Raw genomic sequence first — 17,609 nt, 5'->3', positions numbered from 1 at the left:
AGTTAAAAACATATTTAATTTTAAAAAAGAAGCACAAGATAAGTGGATAGTCCTTAATCCGCGGAGTTTCGAAGAAATACTCTCCTTCTCATCAGAGGGCAGGAATTAGCAAAATGCGGGATTGGATTTTGCATGTAAAAATATTTAATGAAACCACAAGTAAGTCCCCTAAGTCATCTTACTTGGTTAAAAAAAGGGTGAGGTAAGAGGAATAGGAGGTAAAAGAAAAAATGATAAAAAGATTTCACATGAATGGATAGTCCGGTGAAGGGTAAAAAATCCAAGAATGGTAAAATCCAAACATGGTCGAATTAAAAACTTCCACTTATCTTGTGCTTCCTTTTTAAAATTAAAATTAAGTATGTTTTTAACTCTTTTTCAAGATGTTTTTTAACATGTTTTATTAATCATTTGTTCATATATATATATATATATATATATATATATATTTTCTTTTGTTATCTCATGATAGGTTTTGGTAATAAATCCATTCAAGAAGTGACCAATGAGAAAGAAGAAGTCCAGTTACAACTGTAAGTATGACTATTTTAGGGTTAAAAAATTTGTCCATTTTTCCTTTTTAATTGTAGAAGTGGCACAAAAGTTACTAACATGAATTGGCAGACAGAGTAAAAATCTTTTCAGATGTATTATCATTACAAAAGGTATGAGCCCTCACTTTTCTGTCAACAATGGATAAAATGTTGTCATTAATGATCTACAAAAAGGATTGGTATGCCATAAAGCAGACAAGCCAGCCATTTAACCAGCACATTCTTTCTGTCTTTGGATAAAATAACAACTTGGTTATTTCTATATATATATATATATATATATATGCATGACGGACATTGTATGAATTGTTTAAAAATTACCAAAAAGGCCAAACATTTAAAAAACTATTCCACTTTCCATTGCTAGTTGTAGAAATGTCAACATTTAAAGAAAAATGGCTGCTTTTTCACAGTCACACAGATTCATATTTTGTGCAAATTTGTTGTGTTGACAAGTTATTATCAAAGATTTCTAATTTTGACTATCTTTCTGGGAACAAATTCCTAGTGCAATGGTGTACTATCTGCAAAACCTAATTTATCCTATTGACCATCACCATTATGAGGCAATGCTTAATTTAGTCTCGATCAAGATCCAGCTACCAGGATCTAGTGTTAGGGTTATTAAAATGCATATTTTCATTGTCAAGTAAATTCCAAAAACTTTTAAACTCTATTACTAATCAGACTATGGAGTGGACAATTTGGGTCGAAATCTAATCAGATCCATCAGCAATATGAATAATATAAACTTGAGAAAGGTCACTGGGTAAATGCAGTTTGTATAAATCAGCAATAGGCAATGGTTTATTGTCATGTTGTTGATTCTCTTTCAATGGCATTGGTTTTCCTTGATTGTTTTTTAGAATCAAATACTCATAAGGAGATATCATTTGAAAGTTGCTACCATCTCTAGCAAAACTGGTGTGATGGATCTGGCAGAACTCGAACACAACATGTCAAGTTGTCAATCTGTCAATATATGCCTTATCACTACCAAATTCCAACGAAAATGTAGTGAAAATAAAAATCAATCAACATTGGTGAGGACAATAGTCCAAAGAAAGCCATGTAAATAATGATTAGTTTGTATTTTTTTAAATTCATCGGACTACTGTTCTCTTCTTGAGCGTGAGTATGTGAAAAGATTGAAAAATATCTGGAAAAAGAAAAACATCTGCTGTTTTGGGATGAAATAAAAATTATAGACGGAGAATAACAGTGGAGTATGAGATGACTCAAAGCAATTACTAAGTAGGCCTAGTATAGAAATTAATACGATATGGGAACCGTTAATTTTAAATAATAGTAATATATACAAGTAAATAAGTAAAAACATTAATATATATATACATGTGTATGTTAATATATAGTAATAATTAGTAATAGTGATATTTACCACTAGAAATGAAAATAGGTTTAAGGCTCCTAAAATTCGTACTAGAATTGTCTGCAAGGACCCATGGCGCAGTGGTTAGAATACTTGGAAAAATCAATTGTAAAAAGTGATATTCTGAAGGTTGAAGGTTCAATTCTCAGTGTGGGCAACCTAAAAATACAATTGCGAATTACTTAGGACCAAGGAACAGGAGCATAGTATCCCTGTGAAATAAATAAAGGGTTCTGCTCGAAATTCCATCCAAATTCTCAAGTTCGACAAGATATACCTGACTGAAACGTTGTGAAAATCACACTCAAGATGAGAACAGTAGTCCAATTAATCCAAATAATACAAATAACCAATCCTTATCTCAAAAATTCATAAACACTAAAATCAGAATTCTTGAAAGATAATGTTTGCTGAATAATAAAATCAAATATGTTTTAAACTTTATCAGGAATACCAGTAATCAACAGTTAGATCACAAACGTCAGAAACTTTGTGATTACTCTGAAAAAGTAAATAGGCTTCATGGTCAAGTGAATTCTCTGAATTCAAGGAAATTACAAATTGAGACAGATCTTCAACAACAGGTGAAGTTGGAAGAGCAAAAGGCAACATTACGCAGTGAAAATATTGAGCATACAACTTTTGTCAAGGTAACCAGTTTTATCTTTTTTCTCTTTAAATTTACTGTTTTTATTCAACTTTAAAACATTAGGCTTAAAAGAAATTATTCTTTTGTAAATATCATTTTCTTTCCAATTTAGAACATTCATTTTCATATTTGATTTTGTTTTCCTTTTTTTTTTTCTTTTTTTTTTAAATAGGAATCAAAGGAAAAACAAAAACCTTTGGAGGTAAGTTCAATCATTTGTTATCACCTTTGCCAATGTGATAATTGTCAATAAGACAATTTTACTTGACAATTGTCAATAAGAACTTCACTTAAGAAGAATTATTGATAACATCTTCATGAAAATGTTACCAAATATGTATCTTTGGATCAGCAAATCACTTTTTAATCATCTGGATTAAAATTTAGAATTTCTTTTAAGACTTTATCATCATAAAAAATGTTTTTTTGTAATTGTCAGTTAATTGCAATAAGTTTTGTTTGTTTCATTGCTTTTTCAAATATACAATCTTTCTACAGAAGGCTATGCAAACACACATACATTTAGATTTAGTCTAACAAATGACACCATAATTTAAATTAAAAGTAAAATAAACAAGATATTTTTTATTACAGGAAAAAATTGAACAATTACTTGACATGAAAGATTGTATCACTGCTGATAAAGAAGAAATCTTTGATCAGATGAGAACAAAGGTAAGTTTTTTTTCTTTTTCACTTATTTTGTAAATTATCACAAGCTGTATCTTCTGCTTGGTGCAGATTACAAACCTACGTGACTTATTTTTTGCCATTCATTCCGATCCAGGGCAAGTTGATTGATAGAGGCCCAACTGTTGAAAGATGTCCAATCAAAAACATTTTCTCTCCACCTCCTCCTTGGCTTTCCTCTGTTTCTTTTGCCTTCTAACATACTCTCAAAGCATAACTTGACATGGCCAAAAAGTTTAAGGGTTTTACTTTTGATTTTATCAAATAGAACGAGTAGAGAAGTAGTTTAACAAAGGGTGGACATTATGATTTTTCTTTTTTTTCAATCAGGCGATATCCCATAATGAAATGCATTATGTGGTTTTGAAACACTTCAATGCAATTGGTTAGTTGTTTAGTCCATATGATACAATGAAGGCCATATAAAACTACTGGGAGGATATAAATTAAATAAACTTTTACCTTAACAGTTATTGGCACCCTTTTTGATTTTAGAATGGTGCTATGGTTTTTGGAAAGCTGCTCAACCCAGCCCAATTCTATGTTTTGATGTTGTCTCGTGATCATTCGAGAAAGTCAGGTTATACCCTAAATAAATGAATTGGATGACCTTTATTGGATTTACTGTGAATAGTCATGTTTAGGTTAAACAGTGATTTAGCTGGAGACATACATTGTTTTCTCTAGGTTTATTTCTAATCCTAACTCCTTTACATTCTTTGGTAACACATTAGCAAAAACTTGAAGTTTATGTGTGCATTCATTAACAAGAGCGATGTCATCAGCGTAGGAGAGTTTGGAGAGGATTTGTCCACCTATATAAAACCCGCTTTGGCAAGTGTCTTCTGTCTTAAGCATAACAGCAGCTAGTGCTACGCAGAACAGGATTTCTGAAAGCATGTCTCCTTGCTTGACGCCCTTTTTGATGTTTATGGAGCTGCTAAACCCAAGGTCAGTTTTTATAAAAACCTGTGATCTGTCATACAGTGATTTTAGAAGATTAATGTAGTTTTTGTTTAGAAGGGTTTTATCTAAAATTAACCAAAGTTTGTCTAATTTGATACTATCGAAAACTTTTGTAAAATCGATAAAAATGATGTATAATGGTTTATTAAACTCAATTGATTTTTCATTTAATTGGCTAAGGGCAAAAATCTGTTCGACTGTGCCCCTTCCTGGTTGATAGGCCGCTTGGGAATCAGGGAGACAGGAATAAAAATCACTTTTGATTCTGTTGCCAATGATGGTGTTGAAGAGTTTATGAACTTAACAAACTTATAGGTGTATAGTTTTTATATTCAGTCATCTTTTTTGTACAAAACAACTATTAATGCTTTCTTGGAATTAGAAGGAATTTTACTAAAATAAGATTGAACAGGACCATTTTATCACATCCAGCTTTTAAAAACTCTGAGTTAATGTTGTCGCTGCCAAGGCTTTTTGTTCATGGCTTTCTTCTTTTGCTATATATGGAATAGGCAATTCTTCTGAGGTTGGGAGTGGATCACAAGTATTAGGGTCATCACATAAATCTTCATAAAATGAAGCCCATCTCTCTAAAATTTCTTCCCTTTTTTCTTCCATTTTTATCTTTGATACACCAGCTAATATTACATTTGTGAGTTTTTAGTTTTTTCAAAGCAAGAAAAAATTGTAAAAAAAAAAATTGTAAAATGTTTATGAAATATTAATATATGGCGAAATGCTGAGGCATCATTACTTGCTTGTAAAATTCTATTTCCTCTCTGAATTGGCTAAAGGAGAATATGATTTGACAAATGATCAAAAGAAACTAACATGGTCCGATAAATGATCAAAAAACTTGACATGGTCCAACAAATGATCCATACATGGTCCGACAAATAGTCCAAAGAACCTAACTGGATTCAACAATTGATTCCAAGAACCTAACTGGATTCAACAATTGATTCCAAAAACCTTATTTGATTCAACAATTGATTCCAAGAACCTTATTTGATTCAACAATTGATTCCAAGAACCTTATTTGATTCAACAATTGATTCCAAGAACCTTATTTGATTCAACAATTAATTTCAAGAACCTTATTTGATTCAACAATTAATTTCAAGAACCTTATTTGATTCAACAATTAATTTCAAGAACCTTACTTACTTTAAAAAAAATTCCAATAACAAAAAAAGCTGTTTTGATTCATAAATGATTTGCTATCAAATTAACGACAGTGGTTTATATGCCATTAAAACAACCACCGTCCAATCTACTAACAAAAGAAGTGTGTAATTGTGCTAATGGCTGCAGACTATACAATTGTCTATGTATAGTCTTTTGAGAAAAATGAAATCAAACCATTTCAAAACGACAGTGACTAAAATGATAAAAGAAAAATTCATTTTGCATTTAAATCCCTTCAAAATGGTTGAAATGCTGCAAAACAAACATCAAACTATTGAAAGGGTTAAAGTGTGATTTTACAGATAGAAATGAATGACTTTTTCTGGTTTTAATTGTCACAATTATTTGCTCAACTCATCTACGCCACGCATATCAATTTTTTTTTCTTCTTCTTTGACACATTTTGGCTTGGATGATATAGTTGTCAGTTTTACTTAGCTACTTGTGTCACACGGCATAATCAAGATGACATACCATTTACTATTAGATCACAAAAGTTAAACAACATTTAACCCAACAGTCAGTACTAGAATGAGTGACCATTTGTGAATTCTACTTGCTGTATATCTCAACATTGTTTCCAGTCATCCTGGAATTCTCCTTGCCACTCGATTCACGCAGTGCCGATTCAGGAGAGGTGTAGCTGGAGATTGTGCAGCAACTCTTGCCTCACAATTACATGCATAACTCTAATCCTTACAGTGGATATCTCAAATGATTCTTTGCGTGTGTTTAACCAATTCCATTAAGTAGCATTTTGTAAAGGATTATTATTCTTGGTTTTGCATTCAACTTCAGTTTTAAAATCACTTTAGCTTTAGTACAACATCCAAGACCATTTCGAAAACATTGCTGAAATTTGCTTTAAGTTTGTTTTTTTAAATGTGTTTCAACATTTGCTGCCACATTAATATGGAAAGAATTGAAAATTGAGTTTAGGGGAGCATTAAAAAGATCAAATTCTTGAATAAAATCCAAACCAAGAAGAATTGATGTACCAGAAACATAGCACAAACCTGAAAATTATTTTTCTTTTAATAGAGACATTTAGCTTACCAGTTTTATCTTGTTTTCTGATGCACTACAAGCAAAATGAGTTCGTTTTCACAACAACTCCCATGTTGGATGTGAAATCAAAGTGATATCTGAGTTAAAATTTACTGATTTGTTGTTTATCTCAATAAGTATATATCTATCTATATATATAAAAGGCAAAATGTGTGTGACCATTTCGTGTATGTCTTCAAAAGGCTTTTCGAGCACACGGTCCCGGGTTCATTACTATCGCTTACAACTGTTTATATGGGTCCTAAATAATAATATGTACGATTTGGGAAAGTGTGTCGCATCTAGATTTATTTACGTCGACTTTTACAAAATTATTGCCATTTTGGCTTCTCGCATGTTGATGAGGCTTTTTCGTATAAAAAGCGAAACTAATTCAAAGTTAACAACGAACAACATTCTTGGCATTGCGCCGGGAAATGTTCAGAAGCAATCAGCTTTGATCAGTGTTGTACATCAGACAATTGTTATTCAATCTGGACAATTGGGAGCTGGTTCCCCTCCCCCCAACATCTGTTGGGGGAAAAAAACAAAAACAGACAACTGCGTGACTTCTATTTGACCTTCTTAATTAGGTCAAATGGGAGCAGCAGAGTTAACTTTTATTGCGCACGCCTGTTTTTATAGTTTAATAAATAAATTCAAACCTGAGTATGTTGTATGTATGTCGCCATGGCCTAATGGGTAACGTCTCCCGGTTTTTTTTTTTTTTTCACACATTAATTTCCAACTCAAGGGTACGGGTTCGATTCTCATACTTACCTACCAAAACATTTTTTTTATTTACCCCCCCCCCCCCCCGGAGTTTTGATTTACCTCAAGACACCCGGGCATCGCCGGGTACTCCCCGCTAGTATATATATAAAAGCGAAAATGTATGTATATATATGTTTGGATGTCTGCCAAAAACTTTCGACAGACGCGACGAAAATTCACAAACTCGGTATCACATCGAAGCTCCATCCTTTGCTCGAAAAATATCAAAAAATTGGCCAAAAACGGTAACTTTTTCACCCCGAAATCGACAATTTTCGACGGTGGGGGTCAACAAAAATGGTCCTCTCGTGACAATGACCGATTCTACGCATGCGTCAGATGACGTCGTGACCTGATTTACTTTGAATAGTTGAAAAATCGAACAAATTTCATGTACGTCGCGTTAGCTCAGTTGGTTAAGGCCTTGGTTCATTATCTAAATGTTTTGGGTTCGAATTGTGGTGTGAGATGTTTTTTTTGTTTCTTTTCGATTTTTTAAATTTAAATATTAAATGTTATTTAAGCCATTTTTCATGTAATGTTCGTTTTTCTGCTTTTTTTTTTTTTTTTTTTTTACTTCGCTTATTCTTAGCGACACCCAAAAACACCCGGGTACCCACCGATTTTTAAAATTTTATCGAAACAGGCTTATTTTTCACGTGTTCGTTTTTCTGTTTTTATCGTTCGTTTGCCTTACGTTAGTTTTTTTTGTGTTTTTTTCCCGCTTAAGTGTTAACGTTGTTTTCTTTTTTTACTTCGCTTATAACAAACAAACCTACGTCGTCGTCGTCGTCCTTGTCGTAACGCTCGATGACTTCCGGCTGTGCACCTGTCAATTTGGTTCTTAAATAAATTCAAACATCTTTCATTAACTCATTCTGGCTGGCCGATTTTATTTTCAAACTTTGCCTCAGGGCTTCTGGTTCGATCCTACATCCCCCTCTCCCCGGGTTCTTTTTTATTTAACACCACACACACCTCCAAACACCCGGGCAACGCCGGGTACCCCCGCTAGTATATATATATTTTCTATGAGCTTCCAAATTTATATTAAAATTGACAAACATTGAATTTGATGTGTATTTCAGGAAACATCCTGGCGTTTTTATGAGTTTTGTCGCTTAGCTGTGAAGCATTCATCCTGATAGTATTATGATTATTCATTTCCCAAAATCCGTCCTTGTGCCTATGACATTAACAATGTTGGCATATGTGTTTTTTTAATGGGCAAAAACAAACACAATGCCTTTCTCCATATGACCAACAGGGTATTGGACGTTTCTTTCTTATTCCAGTCAGGGATTTTCGTACTGATTTTATACTGCTGGAAACAAATAGAATGATAGAATGTCGTTGTTGTTGCACCATTGTAGTGTGTTGTTTAAAGTTTCTGTGGTCAAAATTTGCACTGTCATTTCTTTGTCTTTTTCTCAACATAAACAGTATCGTCTGGAGATTTTAATCCTGCAATGAAAAGGCATATGAATTGATCCTCTGTCAGCAATTTCAGCCAAAAAGTTTTGAATTGTATGTTTACAATTTCAGTATAATTAACAAAATCATCATTATCACTTTAATTTCAAACAGTTATAGCAGATGTTCACCAAAAATATCTGTTAATTACACTACCATTTTGTTATTTGTGGTAAAAAAAAATTTGTATAGCGCTGGTGTTCCTATTTTTGAAGTAACAAACATAATTTCCAGCCATTGTCTTTGCCACCAAATTCATGTTGGAAAGTATCCTTCCATCGGTTAAGCCAGGCAGTGAATGCTTGTTTTAAATCAGGATTAAACTGGAATTCTGTTATTGCATTTGATATACTATCAAGAGAATTCAAACTTGTGGTTGATGCCGCCAAATTTGAAATTATTTTGTTAAATTCTTAATTTGTTTTATGCCTGTAGAAATTGTTCTTGTTTACTTCTAGGGATTTTTTCCACCAAATTAGGATCCATGATGAAGATAATTCAGTTTTTTTTTTGTCTGTGCACAAAATAAAAATTCTCTGAGAAAATAAAAAATATCCATTAGATGTTTTTTACAACACCATGTGATCACAAGTAATTATTGTTTTTAAATTCTCAACCAATTTGTTGTGTTCATGAGAATGATGTCATTTGTTGCTAGTTATGAGAATTGGCAAGAACACTTCGCATAACCATGAAACTATTTCTTAACAACAGAAAAAATAACTTTACAAGAATGATATTGTAAATAATTTGAGTCGGCCATTTTAGTCCGTTCTTTTAGAGTTGTTACCCTCTATTTCCGCTTATATTTATAAAGGGTGCTTGTACTTTTCCCAATAAGTGAATGCAATAGAGTTAACTTTGCTTAGAAAATTCCATATTCTGTGATAGTATCCATTACACCAATAATGTTTCTGCTTTTTGTTTCTTCAGGCAAATGAAGTTTGTACAGAAGGCATAAACAAAGTGAACAATTACACAACTGCCATAGAAAGGTAATTTTTTGTTTTTAGTTTCATTGAAATGCTTTTGAATTTTAACTGTTGCCATTGGTTCTTGAGAATCCTAACCAAATAATAATTAAAATGTTGTAAAATGTATAACTCCACCATGGCTCAACAGTAAAATATATAATTAAAGTCAACAAATAAAATAATCCTTATATTATTACGCTTCATCCGTTATCGTGCTGTGCATCCCTAAAAAAGGAAAGTGGAATATTCCAAATAAGATAAAAATAATAAAATATAAAAAGAAAATTGGTGTCGCTGTTGTGGCAAAGTTATTAAAAATGATTTGTCTTTCTTGGTCTTCTGGCTAAGATCAAAGTGTAGTATCTGTTCTTCAGGTGCTACATTTCAACTAATTCTCTCTCAGTGGAAGAGAAATCCTTTACGACTAAGACAATTTTTTTTCCACATTAAAAAACGACCCTGGTGTCTAAATCTGTCCCGTGGGGAGGCATTGTGAATAGGTACTATGTTTAATGTAACAAAGTTTTAATATCAAAAAAGTAACTGGAGAAAGTTATTTCTGATTTAATTACAAAATGCTTTGGAAATGTCACTTCTGATTAATTATAAAATGCCCTGAAAATGTCCGTTCTGATTATTATTTTGTTTACTTGCCTCCCCATAAGGGTGGAATTGGACATGAGGTCGGTTAAAAATTTAGGAGAAAACCAGCTCCGCAAAAGGAGCACTTTGGTCGATAACAAAAATAAAAATTGAACAGTATTGAAGGATTTCTCCTCCATTAACTGACACCAAAAAAGGGGGGATTAAAGTCACTTGAATGCTGAAACTGATACTACACTCAGGAATTCATGTTGAAGCAATGGTTGCCTAATCTCTAACCGTGTTAATATTTTTATGTATTACTTTCGAAAAGCTGCTGAAATAGTTTATGATTTAAACATTACTTTATTTCAAGTATATTATAAGCAGTGGGTTACGGGATATGAAGTCAGTCCCGGAAATTACTCAAATCGTTTACGATTTAAACATTACTTTATTTCATGTATATTTTTAACAGTAGGGTGGGGGATATTAAATCAGTCCCGAAAATGGGAGAAACCATTTACGCATTACACATTACTTTATTTAATGTATATTTTTAACATTGGGGTGGGAAATATGAAGTCGGTTCCGGAAATGGCTGCAACCATTTACGTTTAGGACATTACTTTATTTAATGTATATTTTTAACAGTAGGATGGGAGATAAGAAGTCGGCCCCAGAAATGGCTGAAAAAGTTTATGATTTATACATTACTTTATTTCATGTATATTTTCAACAGTGGGGTGGGGATTATAAGTCAGTTCCAGAAATGGCTGAAACAGTTTACTATTTAGACATTACATTATTTCATGTATATTTTTAGCAGTGGGTTTGGGATATAAAGTCGGTCCCGGAAATGGCTGTAACAGTTTACGATTAAAACATTACTTTATTTAATGTATATTTTCAACAGTGGGGTGGCGGATATGAAGTCATTCCTGGGATTGAATGAGATGTGCAAATATATACGTCGCCCAGTATTGAATGAGAGAGGTGGAAAACATATAGTAGCAAAATACCCAGCGTCACCCAGGATCAAATGAGATAGGTGAATGATATATATTAGTAGAATATGTGGTGTCACTCGGGATTGGATAAGATAAGTGAAACGTATATACTATGAGAATGCCCAGAATTGATTGATTTGTTTGTAATGAAATAATCAGCCAAAGCAATATATCAAAGTTATTATTTAAGTAAGGGGGAGTGATATAGTGGGTTAAAATTATGAAAATGATTGTTGAAATTAGTAACATATCCAAGAATTATAAAAAATCTTGAAATGTGAGTTACTTGATTAGTGTGTTTGTAATGATATAATAAGCCCAGACAATATATCAAATATATTATATAAGTAGGAGGGAGAGGCATAATGTTGGTTTTTAATTATAAAAATTATTGTCGAAATTAGTAACATATCCAGGATTATGAACGAAGATTAAATGTGAGTTAATCGAGTGTGTGTTTATAATAAAATAATCAGCCAGGAAATATATCAAAGTAATTATGTTAGTAAGAGAGGTCGATAAGGATGGTTGAAATTATGAAAAAATAATTGTTGAAATTAGTAACATATCCCAGAATTATGAAAAATGATAATATGTTATTTAATGCATTAGTGTGTTTGCCATGAAATAATAAGACCAGACAATATATCAAAGTTATTATTTTAGTAAGTGGGGTGATGATGTGGGTTAAAATAATGAAAAATGATTGTCGATATTAGTAACATATCCAAGAATTATGAAAAATGACGAAATGTGAGTTAATTGATTGGTGTGTTTATAATAAAATAATCAGCCTAGACAATATATCAAATATATTGAAATGAAATAATCATCCCAGATAATATATCAAAGTTATTATTTTAGTAGTGGGGGTTGATAATGTGGGTTAAAAATATTAAAAATAATTGTCGAAATGAGTAACATATCCAAGAATTAAGAAAAATGATGAAGTGTGAGTTAATTGATAGTTGTGTTTTTTTATGAAATAATCAGCCCAGACAATGTATCAAAGTAATTTTTAGTAAGAAAGGGCGACGAGGATGGTTTAAATTATATAAAATATTATTGTCAAAATTAGTAACATATCCAAGAATTACGCAAAATAACGAAATGTGATTTAATTGATTGGTGTGTTTATAATAAAATAATCAGCCTAGACAATATATCAAAGTTATCATATAAGTAAAGGGAAAGGAGATAAGGGGAGCTTAAATTATGAAAAGATGTTGTCGAAATTAGTAACATATCCAAGAATTACGAAAAAATGATGAAATATTAGTTGACTGGTGTGTGTGTAAGGAAATAATCAGCCTAGACAATATATCAAAGTTATTATTTCGTAAAGACGGAAGGGCGAAAATGTGGGTTTAAATTATGAAAAATGATTGTCGAAATAAGTAAAATATCCAAGAATTATGAAAAATGATTAAATGTGATTTCATGCATTAGTGTGTTTGTAATAAAATAATAAGCCCAGAAAATATTTCAAAGTTATTAAGGAGGGGGCAATAATGTATCAAAGTTAATATTTTAGTAAGGTTGGGCGACAACGTTGGTTTAAATTATAAAAACATATTGTCAAAATTAGTAACATATCGAAGAATTACAAAAAATGATGAAATGTGAGTTGATTGGTGTGTGTTTTTGTAATGATATAATCAGCCTAGACAATATATCAAAGTTATTATTTTAGTAAGTTGTGCGATATGGTGAGTTTAAATGATGAAAAATTATTGTCAAAGTTAGTACCATATCCAAGAATTATTAAAAATGATGAAATGTGAGTTAATTGATAGTTGTGTTTTTTATAAAATAATCAGCCGATACAATATATCAAATTTAATATTTTAGTAATGGGAGGGGCGATAATGTGGGTTAAAATTATGAAAAATTATTGTCGAATGCAGTAACATATTCAGTGATTATGAAAAATGATAAAATGTGAGTTAATTGACCGGAGTGTTTGTAATGAAACAATCATCCCAGGAAATATATCAAAGTTATTATTTTAGTAAGGGGGCGATATAGTTTTAATAAAAAACTTGAATAATATGATTGTACCTTCATTCATGCTGAACAGAACGCTCACAGCATGCCCAACTACAATATATTACATATGAAAAATGCTGCTGTGGAATTTCCACAGATCCCGCTAGTAATAATAATAATAATAACAACATCATCTATAGAGATATGCATAATATATGTATATAATAAAATCATGGCCAATAAAAGCATTAATAATAAAATCATTGATAATTGAAATAAAACATAAAGATCACAAAACTGTAAGGTTTAAAAATTACTTCGATTAAAAAATATTTTAAATTAGGATCTCAATGAAATAATATATATATATATATACGCACACATATTATATATATATGTATATTATAAAAATGATTTTCACGTAATTTGAATATTAACAAATTCACAGCTAAATAAAGAATAAAAGTTGTTTACATCTGTTTCCAGACAATTGTTTTTAGTTTCGGTTAAATAATATAACAAAAAATATTTGTTTAACCATTATATTCTTGATTAAAGTGTTGCCTTGTACAAGCATTGACAACTATGGCTATCTCCCTATTTCGAGGCATTCATGAATTCATTGTTGCTCATCATTATTTATGTTGCCCAGGTGTTTAGAATTTGAACGTATGTTTCTCGCTGTAGTCCTCTGCTTCCCTAACAAGCTAGGTGTTCTGATTCAGAACGCGATTCACGTTGTTTTTCGAATAAAGTGTTTGATGTACTACCATAGCTTTCCTTGCAGTTGGACAGACAGTATAGTGCAGTTTCTTTCTGTCCGAGCAGTGCCTATACTGGGCGATTGTCCTAACCATTGTGCCCAGAGATATCTTCTGCTCAGCAGGCGAAATACAGAGCCACAAACAGAATTATTTATGTTTGCGTCCATATTACATCGGTCACTTGCTTTCCATGACCTCACGTTACCCTGATTGGCGGCGTAAAGTGGGTTGTCGACCTTGCCCAGAGGTCTCCCACAGAATAACAGAGAGAAGAAGGCGCCTTACTTTTCCTTTGAGAGTAGTGCTGTCTTGCTACCCGATATTCTTTGTTAGGTATGTATTATATTATGGTCCTGGATATGACCTTAAACTATATCCGATGGTGAGGCCCTAGCTTGTGTGGAGCCACCCTTTAATTGCCCTTGCTCTCAGGTCCACTCTGACCCAGAGTAGTAGTACCTGTTAGGGTCTCAACTATGGGTTAAATAGAAACCGACTTGAAAAAATAATATATATTCTATTAAAACATTTTTTTTAAAATAAGTGGATTCGGCATTAAATAACTTGAAAAGGGTTGATATGCCGTAAAACAAAAACAACAAAACCAAACCTTAATTGTATACATTAAAAAAATAAAAAGAGCACAGTGTCCGAAGGCATTCGTTTCTGATTAAAAAAAAAACAAGTAATCACGTAATGACATGACGCAGTGCTTTTTAATTAGGAAAGTATGACTGTACATTTTTGGTAATAAAATCACAACAGTGGACTGTGACATCATATACATTAAAACAGATAAATATTAGAACCGTCTTTATTGGTCAGTAAGAATTTATGTAAGGACATGTAAATGAAAACATTAGAATGCAAAACGCGAGAAATGAAATTTCTTTCAATTAATAAATCCATATAAATAAAACAGTACATGTATGTGTGTATGTCTGTTTATGTGTAAATATTTAACCGATAAACTCGTTAAGCCTTGGTTACATCACTGAAATAAACAGAAAATAGTAATCACACACCAAGATGGTTCATAACGAGTAAAATCTTTGTTTGGATGAATGAATAATGCGCACAGACACGTGGCGACAAGTCAAACAGTTCATTTCAACTTGCCAACATATTTTCAATTCTTTCTGCGCATGCTCAAATTATAATTTCTTCAAGTCATTTAATATTAAATCTTTCGATAGCAACATCGCTAGGAGACGCGGCTGGAGCGCTAAATGTTTTGGTTTGGATTGATGGCAGTTAAGTCATTTTTCAACTACTAAAATCACTACTATATATTAGGTACAATATAACATTCAATAGAGAATTGGCTCTATAATAATAAATAAGAAATTCACATAAATTAAAAAAAATATATAAGTGTATTTTACGACCCGTAAAAGCTGCCCCCACCCACTAGTGTATAATAATGCTTTAACCTGAAATTATTTAAGTTCCAAAGCTTCAAGCCACAAGAATTATTTAACCTAAAAAACTTACAGAGAAAGATCAATATGCTTACGTTTTATTAGGTTCATTTCTGAACAAAAAAGTAATGGAATTAAAAGATAGCATGATTGCTTTCAATAAAGTCATCTCGATTAAGACAAAATTTGGTTTGCTGCATATTTGGAAGAGGGATACAGACATGAACACAGGAACAACTGATTACAAGAAAGAGTGGCAGTTCATTAAAGAACAATACAGACATGAACACAGGAACAACTGATTACAAGAAAGAGTGGCAGTTCATTAAAGAACAATACAGACATGAACACAGGAACAACTGATTACAAGAAAGAGTGGCAGTTCATTAAAGAACAATACAGACATGAACACAGGAACAACTGATTACAAGAAAGAGTGGCAGTTCATTAAAGAACAATACAGACATGAACAATTTTCCTTACTCTTTATTTTTGCCCAAAACTAAACATAAATTTCATGACCAGAGTCTCTTTCCTAGAATTGTTCGTCTGTGGAACAATACACTGTGGAGCTGCTTCTCGAGTTACTTAGTCATTTTCAAGTCCAATGTAAATAAGGTTTTATTGATCTGCCCTCTTAAATAACTAAGCGCTACCCAAGTTTCACCATTACTGATAATCATTGAGTTGTTTCACCAACTATCTAACATTTATTAATCTTTATCCTTGAGTGGTCTCCTGGACTTAATAAGTGCTGACACAAAAAAATACTCTTATGTTGGTATTCATCTCTTACAAATTTTCAATATGTTAAAAAGTTCCAATTTGAAATTCCTTAGACAGTGTTCATAAGACATTATCGTTTTTTAATGTTAAAATTTATGAAGAAAAAATATCTTTAGAACTCATAAATTATTTAGTTTTATAAATATTCTCTTATCAAAACTTAGTGTTATTTGGCCTAAAACTGGAATTTAATTTTTTCATTTAAATGATATCAGGTTTAATATAATTTCTGCATCAACATCTTCATCTAGATCTGCACCAAAATTTTACGGGTTCTCATGGGTCACCAACTAAAAAAATGTAAAACTCATTTCTTTTTGTTAATCATAACATCCAATGCCATTGTCGCTTTGTATGTTTGTGTATAGTAGGACTAGAAGGAGGAGGAGTAGTAATTGCTACAATAATAATCAACAAATGGTCAGAAATATTTTCACAAGAAAAGGTTAATCTTGGTTGGCTATTACAACAGAATATTTTTATCACTGTTTTGACTCTCAAGTATATATCTGACACAGTTAATCAACCAAGAACCACACCACTATATAAAAGCATATAAGATATCAACTGATACACACTCGAGAGTCAAAACAATAAAAAGAATATGCTGTTGTCATAGCCCTTGTCATTAGTAATAGTCATCTCTTACTGACACAATAACTATAAAAGTTCCCAAGTTTGAGGATTTTAACATTTAAGAATTCATTGAGAGTTTTTATACTGGAACACCTACTGAGTCGCTTGTGGGATTAGAATTTCCAATATGTCTACCCTGATTTTTATTTTCATCGTTTAGTAGCAAACATTTTGATACTTATGCAGAATACGAACTGTGATGAAATCATAACATTTGCTATTCCATACTTTCATCTTACAATTTAATAAAAAAAAATCTCTGTAAAAATTGAATTTAATTTGAAAATCTAGTACAGCCCACATAAGTACCAACATTTTTATGATACACTTGCTGCAGCTCACCATAACTATTTACTTGGATTTAACATTCATGTTGCAATTTTTGCCAATTTAGAAAGGGTTGATTTTTTCTTTTTTGCTATAACATAATTATTGGCGATTCATTATTGTCTGTAAATCTATTTTTGCTTTTGTATTGAATTCTGCTATTGCACCATATTATGATGATATTTGCTTGTTCAATTTTAACAATGATCACAAAATGTTCTTTTCATGCAGTAATTTATTGATTGAAAATGGAATGTCAGAAAGTACAGGGTGGCCAAAAATTAATGCTACTCATTAAAAAGTTCATCATTTTTTTTTAAAGGTACACATCTAAAGTGTTGAAGATTTGGGTTAGCTAAGTTCAGCATTACCAATGATACAGAATTGTG

At 31.8% G+C, this 17,609-nt stretch overlaps 1 protein-coding gene and 1 pseudogene across 3 annotated transcripts in view; both read left to right on the top strand.

Annotated features, from left to right (window-relative positions):
- Positions 1-17,609, top strand: part of LOC145291321 (DNA repair protein RAD50-like) — a 260,298-nt gene that overhangs the window by 184,113 nt on the left and 58,576 nt on the right. For all 3 annotated transcript variants that reach the window (XM_080137063.1, XM_080137061.1, XM_080137064.1), the window contains 5 exons: positions 473-533; positions 2,393-2,594; positions 2,766-2,795; positions 3,188-3,268; positions 9,665-9,726. In XM_080137063.1, coding sequence (XP_079993189.1) covers positions 473-533; positions 2,393-2,594; positions 2,766-2,795; positions 3,188-3,268; positions 9,665-9,726 — 436 coding nt within the window. The remainder of the gene's footprint in view (positions 1-472; positions 534-2,392; positions 2,595-2,765; positions 2,796-3,187; positions 3,269-9,664; positions 9,727-17,609) is intronic.
- On the top strand, positions 10,028-10,155 carry LOC145291839 (U2 spliceosomal RNA; annotated as a pseudogene).

Source organism: Euprymna scolopes, chromosome 12 (assembly GCF_053919585.1).
Source record: "Euprymna scolopes isolate OS-2025 chromosome 12, ASM5391958v1, whole genome shotgun sequence".
Classification (NCBI taxonomy): Eukaryota; Metazoa; Mollusca; class Cephalopoda; order Sepiida; family Sepiolidae; genus Euprymna; species Euprymna scolopes.
Note: the sequence above shows the minus strand (reverse complement) of the source record. Positions and strands in the feature narration are given on the sequence as shown.